The following is a 17762-nucleotide window of genomic DNA, read 5'->3' as shown; positions in this document are numbered from 1 at the left end:
GAACAAATTCTTCTTTCTGGTAACAGGGTTGGTCGAATCAAATGGACCGAAAAGTCCTTGCACTGTCATGTACAGCCCCAACGCCGAAAGATATAACATATCGCAGAATGGGAAGGACAAACGAGAAAGTCAAGCAAAAGGAATCCCGCCAATCCAACATGTTATGAGAAAGATTAGTAAAAAAAACAAATCTGTGTGTGTGACAGAGACAAGAGGAAATCGGGTATTAATATCGTTGGCGAACCCATGAGATCGTGTGCCATGTATTTCGAATGCGCAAAATTCATATGAGACAACCTCTCTCCACCATGATCACAGAAGATCAAAATCAAGACGTAACCCTCAGAGTGTCGTGATCTGGGATCAATTCATAGCCCCCTTCTGAAGGTAGGGCATAAGCAGCCACAATGACTGCGCCTGCGCAGACAAGACTGAAGCACCAGCTGATGGTACAGAAGATCCAGGACTGATCCAGCCTCCATCCAACGAAGAACCGATCCTCGTTGTCGAAAAGATACGCCTGCAATAGGCACACAGGCACCCAAATCGTCAGTGAACATCCAAGCATCATGCTTCGATCGTGACCTCCGTGGCTCGCGAGAACTGAGAACTTACCACCACCGACATGGCCGCAGCTTGCACCACGGCCGACAAGATGATGAGCAGGCTGAGGATTCTCCAACCGTTTTCGCGGAGTCGCTTTCCGCCAGACAGGATAATGAGATAGGCCACCACGCTAATGCCCATCAGGACGACAGCGAACGACATCAAGAACCCAACAGAACGCCACATGGAGCAGAAGTACCGATCGTCTCCATGGCAGTCTTCACGTTGCGGGAAGCTCTCACAGGTATCGGAGAGGGATGAACAGCGTCGATGGAGGCCGTACGAGTAGTGATGGGCGGGCTGCTCAGAAGAAAGAACGAAAAAAAATTCAGGCGAATCAGGTCTCGCATTCTCGCAAGTTAGAGAACTGCCACAATCGGCTTGTTCTCAAGGCCCGGGGGCGACCTACCTTTTCGCTGTGGTAGCTGACCCATTTAGGGATAATGATCGAGCATAGTGTCAAGGCAAAAGCTGTTTACCATTCGATCGACTCGTTAATACGTGCTCCATCGGACCTGGTTCCCAGGACCAAGCCTTCCTGTCACGGGGTGGAACCTGTGGGGAGCGTTTTGCTCAACTTACAAGCCAGGAACAACACCAAGGTGCCGGAATAGACAATCGTCTTGGTGAGAAAGCCAGTATAATTCCGATCAGTACCCCGGGGCACCAGGTGGAAATCCATGACGGGCAGAGGTAGGAGGTAGAAAGATAGGGCCGATTGCGTCGGTGTTCAGGACATCTGGCCCGTGCGACAGGGCGGGCGGTACATCGGATGAGGCTGGAGAGGTGGGGAAGAATGCGGGAGACGCCCAGGCAGCAATAAGAGGCGAACAGCGCGAGAGTTTGATGATAAGATAGGAAAGGAAGAGGAGGAGGAGGAAGATGAGGAGTAGTAGGAGAGGAAGGAACCGAGATAAGGAGGGTCAATCGGTGTGAATGGAGGTGATGGCACCAGGATCGAAGTCGGCTGATGCAACGGGCAGAACGGGGGCGACCCACTGTCCCACTCGGCATCTTATCAAAACAAGGCAGACAACGTCCAAGCACCTGCAACTCGGGCGATCTTCCCCAGGTCGGATGCGACACGTGATCAGATGCTCGCATGCTCGTCGTGACTATAATCCGATCCTGCCCTAGGCAGGCATTGTAAACAGTGTTCTACATTTAGTAGCCTAGGTTCACGGATGTACTGCGGGTGGTCACGTCCTCCCTTTGGACAGTCGTCTGCCCTCTTACATCTCTCATACACTCCTCACCTTGCCCTCATCTTGCGCCCCTCTCTCTCACACACTTCTCAATCTCCAGCACCTCAATTCCCTCTCATCCTCCATCGGATGTAAACACATATACCATGGCAACCAGAAAGGCGCTGTTACCATCGCCGCCTGATTATGTCATAGGAACTAAGATTCTCGGTCATGAGTGTTCGATTACCGGAATCCGATCATCTGCAGACAAAATTGCAGCAATTGCAAATTGGACTCGGTCCGCAAACGAGCCTGAGCTTATGCGGTTTATTTATATGCACCTGTTTCTCTGCACCTATATCTCCGGCTGTACGGACCTAGTCCGAGTTCCCAAGAATGCAGTTATATCTGTCGGAAAAGGCTAGAACTGGAAAGTAGTTGACTTCCAATAGGGCAGAGATCAAGAGCGAGCATTTCAGCGTATTAAATATTATATTGCTCGTGCGAAGCTCACGGGAGGAGATCTAAAGATCTAATATTACCTGGCTACAGATGCATCAGGACAAGGCTTAGGTGGCGTCTTGTTTCAGATTGCAGACGTCCCTGTCGGAACTCGAGCATCGCGGGAGACACAAAAGGAGCAAACGGTCAAGTATATGTCCTACGCTCTTTCGGATCCGGAGACGCGCTATCACACTACAGAGAAAGAAGCACTGGCAGTCCTTAAGTGCTTGGGAGAATGTCGATGGTTAGTTCAAGGAGTTGAGCACCCAGTGATCTTGTATACAGATCATTTGGCGCTGAAAACCGCGTTTGGAAACACCAATTCGAATACTGGGTAACACACCCAACAGCTTGCTCGACACTGGAGATTGTTTAGGATCTCTATGTCCATTCAAAGTGAGAGTGCCATTCATGACTACTAGCCAGACGTCCAAACTTGTTTCACTTTTGCGAAGCAGCCCCCAGAATCAAAATATGGCGCAGCTTACGATTCCTGCTTGAAGTGGCGGGAATACTATCCATCGATCACGTATGAACTCATTCACAAAAAGGAAAAAATCTTCGTCAACATTCTAGAATGAAATCGTATATATGGGTATAAAATAACCGCTTATTCAAAGTGGCAGGAACCCAGGTTAGGGCTCCAAAAGAATATAATCATTTCTGAATGTTTGCGAACAATTACTACGCAAGCTCGCTAAGCATGATCAGGACTCACTGATCCAATCACTGAGCCAGAGGCCCTGTTCAGATCTACCCAGCAAGTAAAATCGGCGAGAGGGTAAGCACTAATCTGGAAAAGAAAGCCAAGAATCGTGAAAGGAAGTCCAGTACGTAGACGTAATATACAAGCAGGGCGTGCATACCCAGCAAAACATGAGGACTAGCAAAGGAACAGCAAAAAGGAAGTCATGGCACAAAATTTATATGAGAAAATGAGAAGCCAACCCGCCTGGAATGGGAAGGACTCTCAACAGGTTTGTCGGAAAGGGTCGAGAGAGGTGTGGAAGAGGGAAGGAAAGGTGGAAGAAGGGGGTGTCGAAAGAGATGGAGAAAAAGGTGTAAAATATTTGCGCCGGATACCGTCATTGCACTTGCCATAGCCCATACATAGCCATTTGCATCTTATTCCGTAGGCTTTTGCTGTAGCATCGCACGGAAATCATCATTGCTCTTCTTGGAGGGGCCACTGCCGTCGACGGTGGTGTCCATTTGATCCGAACCTGAATTGGCCGCTGCAGAAGTCGTAGTAGTGGTAGGGGCTCGTTTCATACCAAGTCCACCTCGCCGGCCCCGAGCGCTGGGCTGTTGTGGACGCTTGATCGGCCCAGTGGGCTGAAGCGTGCTTTTCGGTTTTTCCGGCTTGATAGACGTGACCCGATCGGTCTTCATCTCAGCATGCATCTTCTTCAGCTCTTCTACACTGCCAATGTGGAGTGGGCGGCCGGGGGCAATCTCTTTGCCCTCCAGGGCCAAGGATGCCTTGCCGGCATCATGCACGTCGGCATATTCTACAATGGCACCCTGATGGTCAGGTCGCAGAATGATCTTGACCAGAGTCCCAAATGGCTCCGCCAAGGCACGGATCCGAGCATCATTAACGGTGTCGGGCACGTTCATTAAGGCCAGGGTGCGGTTTGACCGCTCGCCAGTCGTTTCCACCACATCCAACCCATCACCGTTTACTTCGGCTGGCGGTGAAGCCGATGAAGCAACGCGCGAGATGATGGTACTAGCGATCCGCTTGGCACCAGTGTTTCCGCTCAGGCTTACAGTCAATTGGCGAGATCCCAATGTTTCATTGTTCATCGCGAGAGCCGCCTCTGCTTCGTCCTAGATAATATTGTGAGAATGGATAGCCTTCAATCAGATGGAGGGATTTTCTTACCTTGCTCGAGAACGTCACAAAAAAGAACCCACGATGGGCACCGTCAGTGTTTGTGGGAATATGCATTTTCTCGATGGTGCCAAATTTTGAGAACACCGCCCGGATGTCAACCTCCTTCATCTTCCAGTCCAAATTTTTACAAAAGATCTCACGCCCTTCTTGGAAGGCTCCAGTTCGATTTTTCTTCTGTGACGGGTCGGATATTTTCACCACCAGCCTGTGACCTTTCTCGTTCTCGGTGCCATCCAATGCTGTGGCCTGGCGCGCTGCACTTGGCGTCGCAAATTGCACGTAACAGAACCGTCGGCTGGTTTGATACTTGAGTGAGGGGAAGCGAACTTCAAGGACGTCGCCGTACTGAATTTTAGTGAGCAAACTGTCTCGAGGTAGAACAAGATCAAAGGAACGACATACCTGGCTGAAGAGATCGCGGATATAACCTTCATCCGCAGTGGGTGGGAAATTTGTCACCCACAAAGTCGTCTCGCTCTCGATTGTCACGTCAATAGTGTTCATGTTGAGAAGTTTTTGATCGCGAGTCATGGCGGCCAGGGCCTCTTCTTTGGTTTCGAATTCCAGAACTGCAACCAAAGTGTCCTTATCAGAGTCAGGCAGCATCTTGACGCCGTTGATTGTACCAGCCTAATCCATGCCGTCAGCCAAATGCATAATATTAAAGACAACAAAAAAAAACTCACATGGCGGAAGAATTGCCGAACCTGGTGCTCGGTGGTATCGCGGGGCAGGTTTTTGGCGAGTACAGTGGCATGCTCACGATCGCGGCGAGGAGCTTCGGGTTCGGTCGTGACTGGGGCCGCCACTTCGTCGGCACGAGCCTTTTTACTAGTAGGCTCACCATTTGCATCCTTCTCATCCTCACGCTTTCGCTTTTCCGAAGTAGACGATGCTTCAGCTGCTGCTTCCCACTGCTGCTGCTGTTGTTGCTGCTGGACGGCCGCTGCATCGCGGGCTTCTTTTTCTCTTTTGGCATTGACGGTCCTCATAGCCTTGCGGGTCTCGATCACAGCAAGCTGAAGCTCATCTGAATCTTCATAATCCTCGCAGTGTGCAATATAGGTCTGGACAATCTTTTCTGGCCAGTCGAGGTCGGTTCGCTTGATGGCCTGCTTGAGAACTGCAGTAGCGTAGCTAGGGTTGGGAGTCCGTCTCGCGGCATCTACAGTCGCCTCGCCTTGGACAAACTTGCTCCAAGAAATCAACTCCCAGCTATAATAAGTAAGCCAGAACTCGTAACTGTTTCCACGGCGAGGGACAAGGCCCTTGAAAGTCTCTCGAGCACTGTCCCAGCTTCCACTTTCGCTGAGGTATCGAATATAAATGCGCTCCAGCCGGAAGAGGGGATCTCCTTGGTAAGATCTCCCATACTTCTTCTCTCCCAGCTCTTGAACACTCTCGATGGCAGAGCGAATGCCAACTTCTGCCACATCCAAATCTTCATCGGTGGAATCTGACAAAAAGGCGCGACGGCGCAGATAACTACACCAAGTGGTATGAACTTTCAGAACTTCTTCCATCCCACCAGCATCGAGAAGGCCCGTGCTAGTGGCCTTGTGTTTAATGTTGGAAATAGTAGAGAACGACTGGCCCTCTCGCTCAGAGCTCAGGAGGTACTGCGACCAAAGGTTGCCAGACCAGGGACAGTGGCGGGTCCCACGGTCAAGAGTGGCAATAGTTGTGGTAGATGCATGACCATGCATAGACTCGCCGATGAGGAACATTACATAGTCTTCCCACAGAGAAACATCGGTCGGGAAGCGCAGAACGGCACGCTGATAGATAGCGTTGGCTAGTTCAAAGTGAAATTCCCTTCGGCGACGACTGCGATGCATTTCCCACTCAATGTATTCAGTATACACTGTCCACTCAAGGGTCTTGTCACCAGAATCCTCCGCCTTTTGCAGCCGAAGCTCAAACTCTTCGCGCGCACCATAGAAGTTCTTCGATTCGGACGACCTAGCAACCGTCTCGGACATGATCTCCTCGTAAGTGGACTCAAAGTATGTAGAAATGAACCCAGAGAAGTTTTGAAAGGTTTTGTCCCATGTAGCGTGTGGGGTTTGCAACCGAATTTCATAAAAGCTGCGAAGCTTCGTAATCTTCTCCTGGGATGGAGAACGGGTAAGATCCTGGGTGAAGAGATCCAGCAATCGATCCCAGACGAGGTGGCTGTTATTGATCCTCCACCGCGTCGCTTCAGCAGCTCGCTGCCATACATCTAGGACCGATTGCCAGTTAAAGACCTCGCGGCCAATCATTCGATCTTCCTCGGTCCACTGACCGGCCCCATGCTCACCAGCGGCCGCATTGTATAAGTACAACACCCACTCGCCATAAATGTGCCAGAGCTTGGTACAGCCAAACTCCTCCTCAACCGAGCGCTGGCATAGCTCCATCACAGCAATGCGCTCATTGACTGAGTGAGCAAGCATACTTTCATCCTGAATCCACTCTGCCCAGAGGTCTTCTCCCATTGCGAAAAGTTTGTCCATCTCCTCTCGCGCCGTCCTCAAATCCTTAAGGAGATCGTAACGGCGGGGATCACCGTGGATGTCTGGGTTATTGGGAGGATAGACATGATTTACGAATCCCGCGTGTAGTAACCCGATGAATTGGACGTGCGCGTCATAGGTGTGTGGATTTTCTTGGATCTTGTTGAACAGCTCGGTCGCTTGTCGTTGCGCATCTGGATCCAGCGATGTCTGCACATAGTTCCGCTGTGCACTTTCCCGAGGGCCCTCTGACATTGCAAGATCAAATGAGGTGCGGGGGGTCGGGGTGTTATGATTGATTGGATTCACATGAGGATGAATGGTAGACGGAGATAGTTGACTTTCGTATGTCTTGGTGTTCCGTAACATACTGGGCGCACCTGGGCGCTGTGGTTGGTGGTGCTGCATCGCAGCCAGGTCTGCCAATGTATCCATTCCCGGTGTCGAGGGTTGTCTCGATGGAGGCCGTTCGATGTTGGGGGACGATCCGTTTCCGCCAGCGCTCTCATTAGGACCAGCGAGTGGTGCCGTTACTGTTTGAGAAGACTCGGGGTGTCCGGTGGTAGTGTAGACTTGCTGGGCTAGAGGCGAGGATGTCTTCCCTTTGCGACCCGTACGCGTCCGTTGAACTGTTTTGTGGGGGGATGGGCCTGCAGCTGTGGTCGGTGCGTTGTTCGACGTAGGACCAGGCACGGGCGTCGAGTTTCCAGATTGCGGATTTGAGTCCGGGGAAAGCAAGGAGTTGATGTCCATCTTGGTAGGTTCGTGGGAAAAGTCTGCGACACGCTCCAGATGGTCAAGGAAGGGCGGAGCGATCAAGCTCTCAGAAATCTTGTCAAAGACCAGAGGTTACGGATAGTGCTAGGGGAAGCAGAGATCCAGATCAAACGAGAGCCACGAGATCCCTTAACAGGTCCATTCCCGCAGTCGTTGAACGCCGCTTTAAGTCCAGTTCAAATCCCGTAACGCGGTGTCGAATTCCAGGGTCGCGAAAAGTGCTTTTTTATCGGCGCGATAGCGATCGCGCAAAAGATTTCTGGCTGTTTCACGGCGATATGCACTGCGACTGATGAAGGGAGACTGAGGTACGGCGAGAAGTAACGTATCGAAGGAGCGGGAGAAGGCGCCAGGGTGTGGTCGGTCGACCGGTTGGAGGAGAAGTTAGAGCTCGAGACGAACGAGAAACACGGCCGGAGGATGGAGAAGGAGGAGAAACCACAGGCAGGTAGCCTGGGAAGGTATAAGGAGGGAAGGATGGAAAAAGGGAAATATGCTGATGTGGATAAAAGAGAAGGAGAGCAGTGAAGGTCTTGGAAGAGGGAAGTGAGGGCTAGTGGATCTTCACTGTGGAGATGACGGTGAGAGAGGTGAGGGAGAATGTGAAGACTCGAGAATGGCAGACTATGCATTTCCAGAGGGGTCTTCCCTACGAGTTCGGTGATTCTACAGGTTCCTGGCTTGAGCTACGGCCTCCTCTGGCGCCGCGAGTGTGTTTCCTTCTGATCGATCACGTCGCGACTGCATGGTTTAGTTCGCCGGTAGCCTGAGGCAGCTACGGCAGTCCGGATGAGCCAGTTGCGCAGCGGAAGTTTGACCTTTTTTCCAATCCCGCTACATGCCCGAGGGTAATAGATCAACAACCACCTCTGCCATGGCCACAATGGGCGCTGTCACTCCTTATGGGCAGTTGGTTCGGACTGGTCAGTGCCAATTCCTTTCTCTTCAGCTTATTTTCACCCGTGCATGATTTTGCTGACTCCCATTAGCGGCCCGGACTCGTGTTTCCTGCATCCCCCGAAGAACATTGACCTCGAGCGCCATCTGCCGTGCCCCAAACGACAATGACGGTGCCAACCAGAAACAGAGCTCTGGAATTTTGTCCTCTATGAAGGATTGGGTCCTTGGTAGCTCTAAACCCAAGGTGACGCGCACACCTTCCGCTCCCAAGCCCCAGGAAGGTGGCCTCGGTGCCAGCTCTATCTTCGCCGACGACGTGGCCACCCCGTCCGGCCCCAAACCCAGCAAGCAGAAGAAACAGATACAAGACGAGCAAGATCAAGAACCGACCTCCGTATTGCTAGAGGAACGGGAACGGGACAACCTGCAAATGGCGCTGAACCCCAACCCGCGGGCCCAGATACGGTGGGAAAAGAAGATGGTGATCCGCGAGATCCGAAAACGCGGCCGCATTCCGAAGGAAGTCCAGATCAAGCGCACAGAACGTGAATCGCTCTCCAAGTCACACTGGTTCAAGACATCTGTGAAGAAGCTGGGTCCGCTCGCCCGGCAGATCGCGGGCAAGAATATCGACGAGGCCATCCTACAGATGCGCTTCAGCAAGAAGAAGGCCGCACAGGATATCCTGGGACACCTGGAGCACGCAAAGAACGTCGCCATGGTCCGTGCCGGCATGGGCCTGCCGGACCCCAACGGCGAAAGCCCCAAGCCAATTACTGTCACCTTGAAGTCAGGTGAGCGCAAGAAGATCGCCGATCCGACTGCGATTTATATCCAACAGGCATGGGTTAACCGTGGTCCGTACGGCTTCGGCATGGACCACCGCGCTCGTGGCCAGATCAACCGACTGCGGCCCCCAGCGACTGGTCTGACCGTCTTGCTGAAGGAAGAGAAGACCCGGATTCGGGAGTGGGAGGATCGGGAGGCGAAGGAGCTGCGGAAACGCAAGGCTCAGCTTTGGACCCAGCTCCCAGACCGCAAGGTTATTGCTCAGAACCAATACTACAGTTGGTGATTGTTCGAAAAAGGGGGGTTCCTCTTTTTGGCGTTGCGTTGTACGATTTTACACCCGGATTCTCCGCACTGTCTTTGGTAGATATAGCGGTCTCTTTTGTTTCATTTTCCCTTGTTGCCATTGCCTGGACCGTGTGTCAAGAAAGTTGCATTCTGAAGTCGAGAAAGTTGGGCAAGTCGCCCTTGTACAATATACAAGAATTCAATACGAATCTCAACCCGAGACTCTCAGTTCTCTTAAAGCAGACCCTATGTATCCACAATATAATTATGACGCCTCTCAACATCACATCCGCCCGTCCGCTTTCACTATCACCGGAATGACAGCCCCAGTCTCCAATCGAAATTCCCGGTGGCCAGTTACCTGTAAGATACTTGTGATAGCGCCAGAGTGCGCGGTCAAGGACAGAAAGACATTCTCATCATTAACAAAGATATCACCAAGCAGCTCCCGCAGCCGCGCATCACGATGCTCATTCGACTCGCGGATCTTCGGGTCCCACAACTCATCCTCCTCGGCAAACCCAGGTTCAAACCGGAACTGTGGAAACTCGGTCGTGATAGCAGACCGGGCAGACCGGCGGTCACAGGTGTGCTCGCCCATGGTTTCTCGGAGAAGCTGTTTGGTACGGCTTAGTACACAATCTCTCATAGAATTCAACCCCAATGGAGGTTTCCGAAAGCAGAAACACGACAGGAGGAGGCAATACTGACCTCCTTGACCAGCGGCTGGAAGGGAGTAGTTCGCGGCATTGCCAAGCCCTCAAACGTTACCTGCGCTGTCTGGCAGCACCGATGCAACGGGCTCACATAGTAGGACTCCGGTGCCGGGATATCGTTTTCTATCTGCTGTGCCCACGCCTCATGGGCAGTCTGGGCCTGAGCGATGCCCAGCTCCGTGAGGTGTGCATCGACCCATGTGCCGTATTCGTCGCCATCAAGGAGGGACCAGTACTCCTAGAACTCTTTTAGTGAGCCACACTCTTTGACGCACAAGCGGCCTCACATACATCCCACGCCTTGGTGCCATAGCGACGCTCGGCCACATTGTGCACGCCTTCGCCGTGCCGTCCGAGAAAGAGGACTTTATACCGCGTCTGCGGTCCCGCCGTGGAGTTCAGGGATTGAATATGCTGAGCGAATCGTTGCCACTGGGTATCATTTTGGTGATCTTCGGGAGTGGAATCATATGCCCTGGAGATGAGACCGAAATTCACGGCTGCCTGGTTGCGAGATGAGTTGTTTATCTTATGTTTTGGCGGGTGTGGTTCCTGCGAATCTGGTTGGGGGGGCTTACATAGTCGAAGGTATCCGGGTCGGTAGCTGGGTCATCTTGGAGAAAGTAGCCTGTCACTGTGCTGAAACTGAAAGATTTCTTCTCTACCATGGTTATGCTAGACCTTGATGTTGTAATTCAAGGGAAAAGGGCTTTATGTAAGGACAGCCACGAAGACCGATAGGTTTGTCTAGCTTCGACCCTCGTGCGTAGTGGGGCAGTGGAGCCGCATCGGCGATGGAAAAGCACGTTCACAGCCAAAAACAGGGGGAAAACCCACTATAGACACCCTCAGAGCGCTATGTATTGTGCCAAGATTTGATAAGCTGACTTTTTCTAGAATAGAAGCAAATTGTTAAAATCATGATAACTTTTCTCGTAATTTATATATGCTATACGCGAATCTCTCGCATATTTATATGGACCAGAAGAGCTCTAAAGCCAATGTCTCTATTCGAGAAGTTGTTGTATCATCCACACCAATTGAACTCCAATTCAGGGTCTTGTCGCTGAATTTGACACGCTAACGGATAAACCGCAAAGCAAGAAAAATGAACACCATAGAGGGTCTCTTTCCTTGTCGGGGAAAAATTCCACGCCTATTAAGGCAAGGTCGAAGATGCAAACCATGCGGGTCGCACTTTCGATAAGCCGAGCCCGCCACGTGCAGACATGAGTTGCCGTCCTGCCCAGGACAGACATTTGCCTATTGACTGCTCAAGACCAGAACGGACGACCGTTGCTGGCCTGATACCAGCAGTGAGCGAGGCCACCCTCGCCCATACGTCGCCAACTTGTTGAGCAACCGAGCGAACAATCCTATCAGCGGGATACCCAATGAAGGAATTCGTCGAATCTGGTGCAGTGAATGAAGGCTGGGACATCGAAGAGATGGCCAGTGGCGTCTGGATTCTGTCTGGAATCCGGGTAGTGCTCCGACTTGGGTCAAACGCATTCGTTTGAATTCGAGATCTCCCAGGAGATTGAATTTGAGATTGAGGCGACAAAATCGCCAAGGGCTGTCTTCTGGTTTCATTTGGCGCGAAGGAAGTTGTGTCTTGTAGACGGACAGCTCCGTCTATCGCTGTGGAGCGCTTGCTGCTCAAGCTGAAACCCCTCACCGGAGCTGTTGTTGTTTGTACGGCGGGTTTCGTGTTGACATCCTTCTTCTTCTCCTCGCTGGAGAAAGAAGTAACTGTCGGAGAGAAGCCCATAAAGCGCCAGCACGTGTTGGATTGGCCATCTGCCTTGTAATCCGTATTGACTGCCGAAGGGGAAGTCGAAACTGGACGAGGGCGGTGGTAGACCGAGCTTGCGCTTGGGGCCGATGCCTTGACTGGTGATTGCGGGGTTGTACAGCACAAACCTTGTGCTGTGGATCGCGTTCTAAGACACTGCAGTTGCTGTTTACGCTGCTGCGGCTACGGTTTCTGGCCGTAGCGCTGTCGTGTGGCTGAACCACAGAGGGGCTGACAGAGGAGTCGTGACCCGGAGAGTGGTTTGTGAGTTTCTTGATCACCTTGACTGATGGGAATAGGGTTGGTGAAACAGACGACCTTTCGTGGCCTGGGATGCCAAAGGTGCGTAGATCGGGCAGAACTGGCGTGGAGTGGGATGATCGTTGCGATCGTTCTTGGAACGCGGCGTTCAGTGAAACATCATTGACGCCTAGACGGGCCGCTGCAGCCTTCTCGAGACAGTTGCACTGGTGGAAATGTTAGCGCCTGGCTCAAGAGAATGACGGGTCACCTTGCTGGGTTTGACTTACGCGTTTGTGCTGCTTCTTGTGCTTCTCGCACGCGCCATACTTTCGGGCCTTGATGTAGTTCTCCTTCTGTGCCTGAGAACGAGGTTTCTGCTTCTTGGGTAGGTTGGTGGTGGCATTCATATTCAGGTCGAGCACCAGCTCCAACCCTGCGTTGCCGGATGCCGGAGGTGGAGCCGATGGGGTCTGCGGGCTCGCACTGGCGGATTGAGGGGACGAGCTTTCGCGGATGTACTCTGACCAGGCTGGAGAGGAGAAGCTGGTGTTGGAGTCGGAGGACATGTCAAGGTCGAGGGCTGTGGCATCACATAATCGTTGCAGGTGTAGCGCAATGGCGGCTTCTCGGCGCTTCTCCTTGATGGACGCAACACGCGGGTCTGCGGCGGCCTGCGCCTCAACCATCTGTCGAAAGTCGAATGAGGGGTCATATTGGTGGTAATAACCGGTGAACATGGCGTGCTCCATGGCCGGGGTGTGATCGGGGATCATGCCCATGGCGGGGGACTGGTCGACGTAAAAGCCCTCAGACGGGAGGTCGAAGTTGACTAGGTCCGAGAAAGCGGGCTGCATCAGGTCCGGCAGGTCTGTGGCGAGCATCTCAGCCTCGTACGGAAGAGCCATGTCCGGGGAGACCGAAGTGGCGGAGGCCGAGGCGGAATATTCATCGCCATAGGCTGCGGGCAGGTCCAAGAATTGGTCGAAGTCCAGCCACTCTTCGGGCTGTTGACTGGAGCCATCGAGGTGGAAGAATTGATCGGAAACGGACGCCATTGTTACCAATCTTGCTGGGATTCCAAGAATATTGATAGTGGAGGGTGAATAGTGAGATGGCGGGATGGCGGGATGGCGGAATGGGAGGAAGATATCCAATGCAGAGTATGAGAGGGACGAGGTATCCGGGTCTCACATCCAGGGTATCTGCAAAATAGGGGGAGAGAGGGAGAGATTAAGATTGAGATTGATCGAACAAAGAGAAGAAAGACCAATCTCAGTGAAGGAGGAGAGGGAAGGAGAAGGATTTGACTTCAGGCACGAGGCCGTAGAATCCCGTGATAGTAGCAAAGCTGGAAGTGGGGGAAATGAGGGCTCCGAGGGGAGAAAAGAAAAGAGAACCTGAGACGTGAGGCAGAGGGACAGGAGCCCGTATGTATAGCGGGTCCGAGGACGTGGATGGTACTGCTGTCGAGCACTGCTTAACCTCCTGTGAATGCTCACTATGTCACAATGTCGCTCGCAGTCAACTGCTAGAAACCGCGTCCAAGACTACTGTAAAAGCGGATCCAAGCGCGATTCCCATTTGGAGTCCCCGACTTCTGCTAAGCCGCTTTGGGACCCCGACGGTGCTGCGCCGGCGACTGGCAGCGTTGCGATTGGCTGCCGGGCTGGGCTGGGCCTGCCGGGCCAGCAGGGCTTGGAGGGCGGCTGTTCTCCCTTAAGCAGCGTGCTGGGCGGGCGGCCGCGCTGACTCCCCTTGGAAGGTCGCATGGGCCCCGCTCCCGTTGACTCATACCCTCGTACGCACGGCCAACCAGCACCCACAATGGCCCCTCCCGCAGGCCGCGGCACCGTGGCGAAGCCAGACTCCGCTGACTGCGTTTCTTGCGATCCTACTTTTTGCGTCCCATTATGTACTTTGGGGGTTTTTGGATTTGTATTTGGTTTTTATTTTTGCTTTTATTTAAATTCTTATTTTTTTTTTGGCTGCTTGATGGTTGTCTTTTCCCCTTGAATCTGCCTTCCTATAAGCATCATCTCCATAAATTAACTTCCAAGTCCAGTAGCAAGAGAAGAATTTTAATTAAGTGTCAACCCATCAATGACCCCCCAGATATGACTCCATCTATCATCTAAACCATGGGACATTGTAGGGCCCTCGTCAAATCACTCGGAAATAAAAGCCACTCGACCAGGTAGACACTATAACCACAGCCATGAGGATGTCTCTGATAGCAAGCATGAACCACAACCCAGGCCAACAGGCGTCCTTTTTGTTTCGGAGTTCATGACCTCATTGCAGGGATCTTGCAGCGAACTACGGCGAAGATCCTCCCAAGCTCAGCCTCATCTGAGTGCTGCCTGCTGGCAAGGCACTCTTTCTTCTCTTCACTTTTGCTTTCTTGTCTTGCAAGCCACTCACTGGGCTCGTCAGCAGAAGAGCTTATTTTACTAGTCTGCCGAATCAATTTGAATGCCCAGCCTGATGAACTATCAGCTCAGATCTCACTGGTGAGTCAGCGTCATCAAGGATCGGCCCGGGGTGAGTAGTTCCCACGAGCTAGAGATATAGTTGACCACTCCGAAGAGCACCCACACGCTCTCGGTCGCGAGGAGGAGATTCTCCAGGAGTTTGTCTCGGACCCCCTCTTAACCCTTGTGGGGGTGAAAATCCCTTGATTTGATAATATCTATTTTACATCGATTGCGATTGGGGGGATTGACTAGCTCCTGCTTAGTTGCACAAAGCTGAAGTCAGGCAGCTCTTGTAAGGCCTGATGATGAATTGAATTAGGCATCGTATTCTATTAGGAGAATTGGAGGGAAATACATGCCGCTCAGGTAGCCCCTGCAATCATTGGTCCCTTTTCTCTTGTTTTATATATTCCAGACAAGAACCCATGCCTCGTGCTTGAAAATGTGTGCCACGCAGTATTCCCCAAGCCAGAGCTACCTCCATACTCAGATTTCGGCTGATAAGGAAAGATACTACAATCACGTCAAGACTGACGCTGTTGCCATCGGAGATATCACGGAGACGACCAAATAGAAGAGTGTTGCAGGTAGCTCTCGACGAGACTGCCTTTCAGTTTGATATGCATTCACTATTCTTTCGCTATGTCTGAGAATTTTGGAAAGTAATACTCAATGTCCATTGACCTCTCCCTTTTACCTTGCTGAGCAGCCAGATCTAGGTGGTGTGCTGTATGAAAAGAAGTAACACGTAGGCCTTAGACTGCTAGGGTTTGTCACTAAATTGATATAGTTATGAGCAAGATGTCCATAAATATCCGGACCGATAGATCTAAGACATACCAAACAACGTAAGTTCCACCATCACTAGCATGCTCCAAAGCCCATTGATTGCTCAAATTCTGAAGAACATCCACTGCGACTGTAGGAAGACTACATATACAACTTAGAACTACACTACGACACTACCCCGTAGACCGCGTCCCTCCAGTCGGGCCGAGAGCCCCACCACCGGGAACTTTTTCACCTCCAAAGCACCACCAGCTTTCCCCAACCACAACACGCTCCTACATCCATTACTGGATCCAATTCGCCTGATCCTCCATAATGGCCGACGAATACAAACCTCCGGCTCTCCCCTCTCCCTTCACCAACACCTGCCCACCCCCCACGCTTCTCGTCCAAGGCGCCGAGGCCCACCTCTACAAAACGACCTCTCTCGACCCCTCCATCCCAGCAGCCCTCAAAGTCCGCCCCTCCAAACCGTACCGACACCCTATTCTTGACCGCCGCCTCACTCGCCAGCGGATCATTCAGGAAGCACGATGTATGGTGAAACTAGTCCGCGAGGGCGTCAGCGTTCCCGCCGTGCTGGCACTGGACTGGGAAGGCCAGGGCGGCGCGGAGAGCGGGTGGGGAGGGGCATGGCTGATGATGGAATGGGTCGAGGGCCCGGTTGTGCGAGTCGTGCTTGAGAAATGGGAAGCCTGGATGAAGAAACACGCCTTGTCTCTGGATCAGACGCAGCTGCAGGCGGAGGGAGACTTGGTGCGGGGCCTGCTGCGACGCATCGGCGGGACCCTGGCGGGCCTGCACAAGGCCGGCGTGGTTCATGGAGACTTGACCACCAGCAATCTGATGCTCCGCACGCCGGAGGACAGCACGACCGAGAGCGCGACGGGCGTGTCAATGGCGGGCGAGGTGGTCATCATTGATTTCGGGCTGGCGTCACAGAGCGCGCAGGATGAGGACCGCGCGGTCGACCTATACGTGCTGGAGCGGGCGATGGGCAGCACGCATCCGCGCTCGGAGCCCTTCTTCGAGGAGCTCCTACAGGGCTATCGGGACGGCTACAAGGGTGCTGCGTCTACGCTGAAGAAACTCGAGGAGGTTCGACTGAGAGGCCGCAAGCGGAGTATGATTGGATAGAAGAAAGACTGTCTTTTCACGGCCTGCCGTCCTTCGTCCCCATTGTCCCGGCCTTGCGGATGCAAAATATCTCGGCATGGATAGATTTGATCTCATTGGATCCTCAAAAATAACGCCCTCGCTGAATCATGAAAAGAAAAGAACTGTTTAACGACCACACACACACACACACTTTAATCGATATCTCTCTCTCTCTCTATCCCCGGCGCGCATTTCACGACCGGCATTTGACGCATGTGCCGACATCTGCTAGAGCGAAGTATCCCTTGTTCTCAACCACTCCGCGATCTTTGACAACTGCCGTGTACTTCACGACCCACTGGGGCTCGACATCACCCTGGATACCATCGTCGGCCTCCGGCGCCGATGCCAGGATTCCTGCGCCCTTTTCCATGGGCCCGAGCAGCTCTCTTGTCGTGCCACATGGGAGGATATCGTTGCAGTCGTTATGGGTAAGGAGCTGGATCTTCTCCTGCTTGGCATAGAGAATCAGGGACTTGGGCACGACACAGCAGTCCTTGAGGTTGATCTGATCGACGGAGGGCTTGATCTTAGTGTAGGGCAGGAAGCGCGCCAGCCGCTCGCTGCCGAATTCGGCGACACCCAGCTGGGCGATCATGCCCTGCTCGTGTAAAGATTCGAGCACCTGCCAGGTCTGCACCATGCTGTCGAAGTCGTCCGGCTCGTTGCTGCTCGTCTCCGAACCCTCGTCGTCGCTGTCATCTTCGGCATCGAACAGAATCCCCGGAAACGACACAATCAGCAAATCGATAGACTTTACATGTAATTCCTTCAATACCAAATCAATCGCCTCGCTAGTGTGCGCGCAACGCCGGGACGCTGGGATCCCCGGTAGATAGAATAGTTTCACCGTGATATCGTATTGATCGCGCTCTTCAGCCAGACCAGGCTGGGCGAAGTCTATGGCGGGGATATAGAGTGCCCCGTCGTGTTCGTTCGTCCATGAGCGGTAGGCTTGTTCCGAGCGTGAACCGTTCGTGTCGCCGTTTGTTCCGTTCGTATGCGAGGCTGCAGCAGAGTCAATCTGCTGCGATGCAAGGAAGTTGGACCGGAGGGAGTTGATCAACTCGACGTTCGATTTTTGTGTGAGAGGCTGCCGGATCACGGATCGGCCGCCTGTCATAATATTTCTAGTCGT

General features: G+C 52.7%; 8 protein-coding genes across 8 annotated transcripts; 3 read left to right on the top strand and 5 right to left on the bottom strand.

Moving 5' to 3' along the window:
• Positions 1 to 328: 328 nt before the first annotated feature.
• On the bottom strand, positions 329 to 1288 carry N7462_002370 (uncharacterized protein; the record flags this gene model as incomplete). The annotated part of the gene is made up of 4 exons (XM_057074096.1): positions 329 to 520; positions 616 to 957; positions 1016 to 1077; positions 1189 to 1288. 4 exons carry the CDS (start codon positions 1286 to 1288, stop codon positions 329 to 331), a joined length of 696 nt encoding a protein of 231 aa, XP_056937737.1.
• Positions 1289 to 3422: 2134 nt separating this feature from the next.
• Positions 3423 to 7448, bottom strand: N7462_002369 (U6 snRNP complex subunit PRP24; the record flags this gene model as incomplete). Its single annotated transcript, XM_057074095.1, has 4 exons — positions 3423 to 4130; positions 4186 to 4542; positions 4600 to 4827; positions 4884 to 7448. The coding sequence occupies 4 exons, from the start codon at positions 7446 to 7448 to the stop codon at positions 3423 to 3425; spliced, it is 3858 nt and encodes a 1285-aa protein (XP_056937736.1).
• An 862-nt stretch (positions 7449 to 8310) lies between these two features.
• Positions 8311 to 9447, top strand: N7462_002368 (mitochondrial 54S ribosomal protein uL22m; the record flags this gene model as incomplete). Its single annotated transcript, XM_057074094.1, has 2 exons — positions 8311 to 8395; positions 8462 to 9447. 2 exons carry the CDS (start codon positions 8311 to 8313, stop codon positions 9445 to 9447), a joined length of 1071 nt encoding a protein of 356 aa, XP_056937735.1.
• A 285-nt stretch (positions 9448 to 9732) lies between these two features.
• N7462_002367 (phosphoglycerate mutase family protein) lies at positions 9733 to 10833 on the bottom strand (the record flags this gene model as incomplete). Its single annotated transcript, XM_057074093.1, has 4 exons — positions 9733 to 10065; positions 10161 to 10403; positions 10457 to 10669; positions 10744 to 10833. 4 exons carry the CDS (start codon positions 10831 to 10833, stop codon positions 9733 to 9735), a joined length of 879 nt encoding a protein of 292 aa, XP_056937734.1.
• A 921-nt stretch (positions 10834 to 11754) lies between these two features.
• On the bottom strand, positions 11755 to 13258 carry N7462_002366 (uncharacterized protein; the record flags this gene model as incomplete). Its single annotated transcript, XM_057074092.1, has 3 exons — positions 11755 to 12108; positions 12197 to 12427; positions 12491 to 13258. The coding sequence occupies 3 exons, from the start codon at positions 13256 to 13258 to the stop codon at positions 11755 to 11757; spliced, it is 1353 nt and encodes a 450-aa protein (XP_056937733.1).
• A 445-nt stretch (positions 13259 to 13703) lies between these two features.
• N7462_002365 (uncharacterized protein) lies at positions 13704 to 13952 on the top strand (the record flags this gene model as incomplete). Its single annotated transcript, XM_057074091.1, has 1 exon — positions 13704 to 13952. The coding sequence occupies one exon, from the start codon at positions 13704 to 13706 to the stop codon at positions 13950 to 13952; it is 249 nt and encodes an 82-aa protein (XP_056937732.1).
• A 1829-nt stretch (positions 13953 to 15781) lies between these two features.
• bud32 (serine/threonine protein kinase BUD32) lies at positions 15782 to 16603 on the top strand (the record flags this gene model as incomplete). The annotated part of the gene is made up of 1 exon (XM_057074090.1): positions 15782 to 16603. One exon carries the CDS (start codon positions 15782 to 15784, stop codon positions 16601 to 16603), a length of 822 nt encoding a protein of 273 aa, XP_056937731.1.
• Positions 16604 to 16817: 214 nt separating this feature from the next.
• N7462_002363 (putative gamma-cysteine synthetase regulatory subunit) lies at positions 16818 to 17747 on the bottom strand (the record flags this gene model as incomplete). Its single annotated transcript, XM_057074089.1, has 1 exon — positions 16818 to 17747. The coding sequence occupies one exon, from the start codon at positions 17745 to 17747 to the stop codon at positions 16818 to 16820; it is 930 nt and encodes a 309-aa protein (XP_056937730.1).
• Positions 17748 to 17762: the final 15 nt, after the last annotated feature.

This window comes from Penicillium macrosclerotiorum, assembly GCF_028827735.1.
Source record: "Penicillium macrosclerotiorum strain IBT 26536 chromosome Unknown utg000002l_segment0_segment0, whole genome shotgun sequence".
NCBI lineage: Eukaryota > Fungi > Ascomycota > Eurotiomycetes > Eurotiales > Aspergillaceae > Penicillium > Penicillium macrosclerotiorum.
This window is presented reverse-complemented; position numbering and strand designations above follow the sequence as displayed.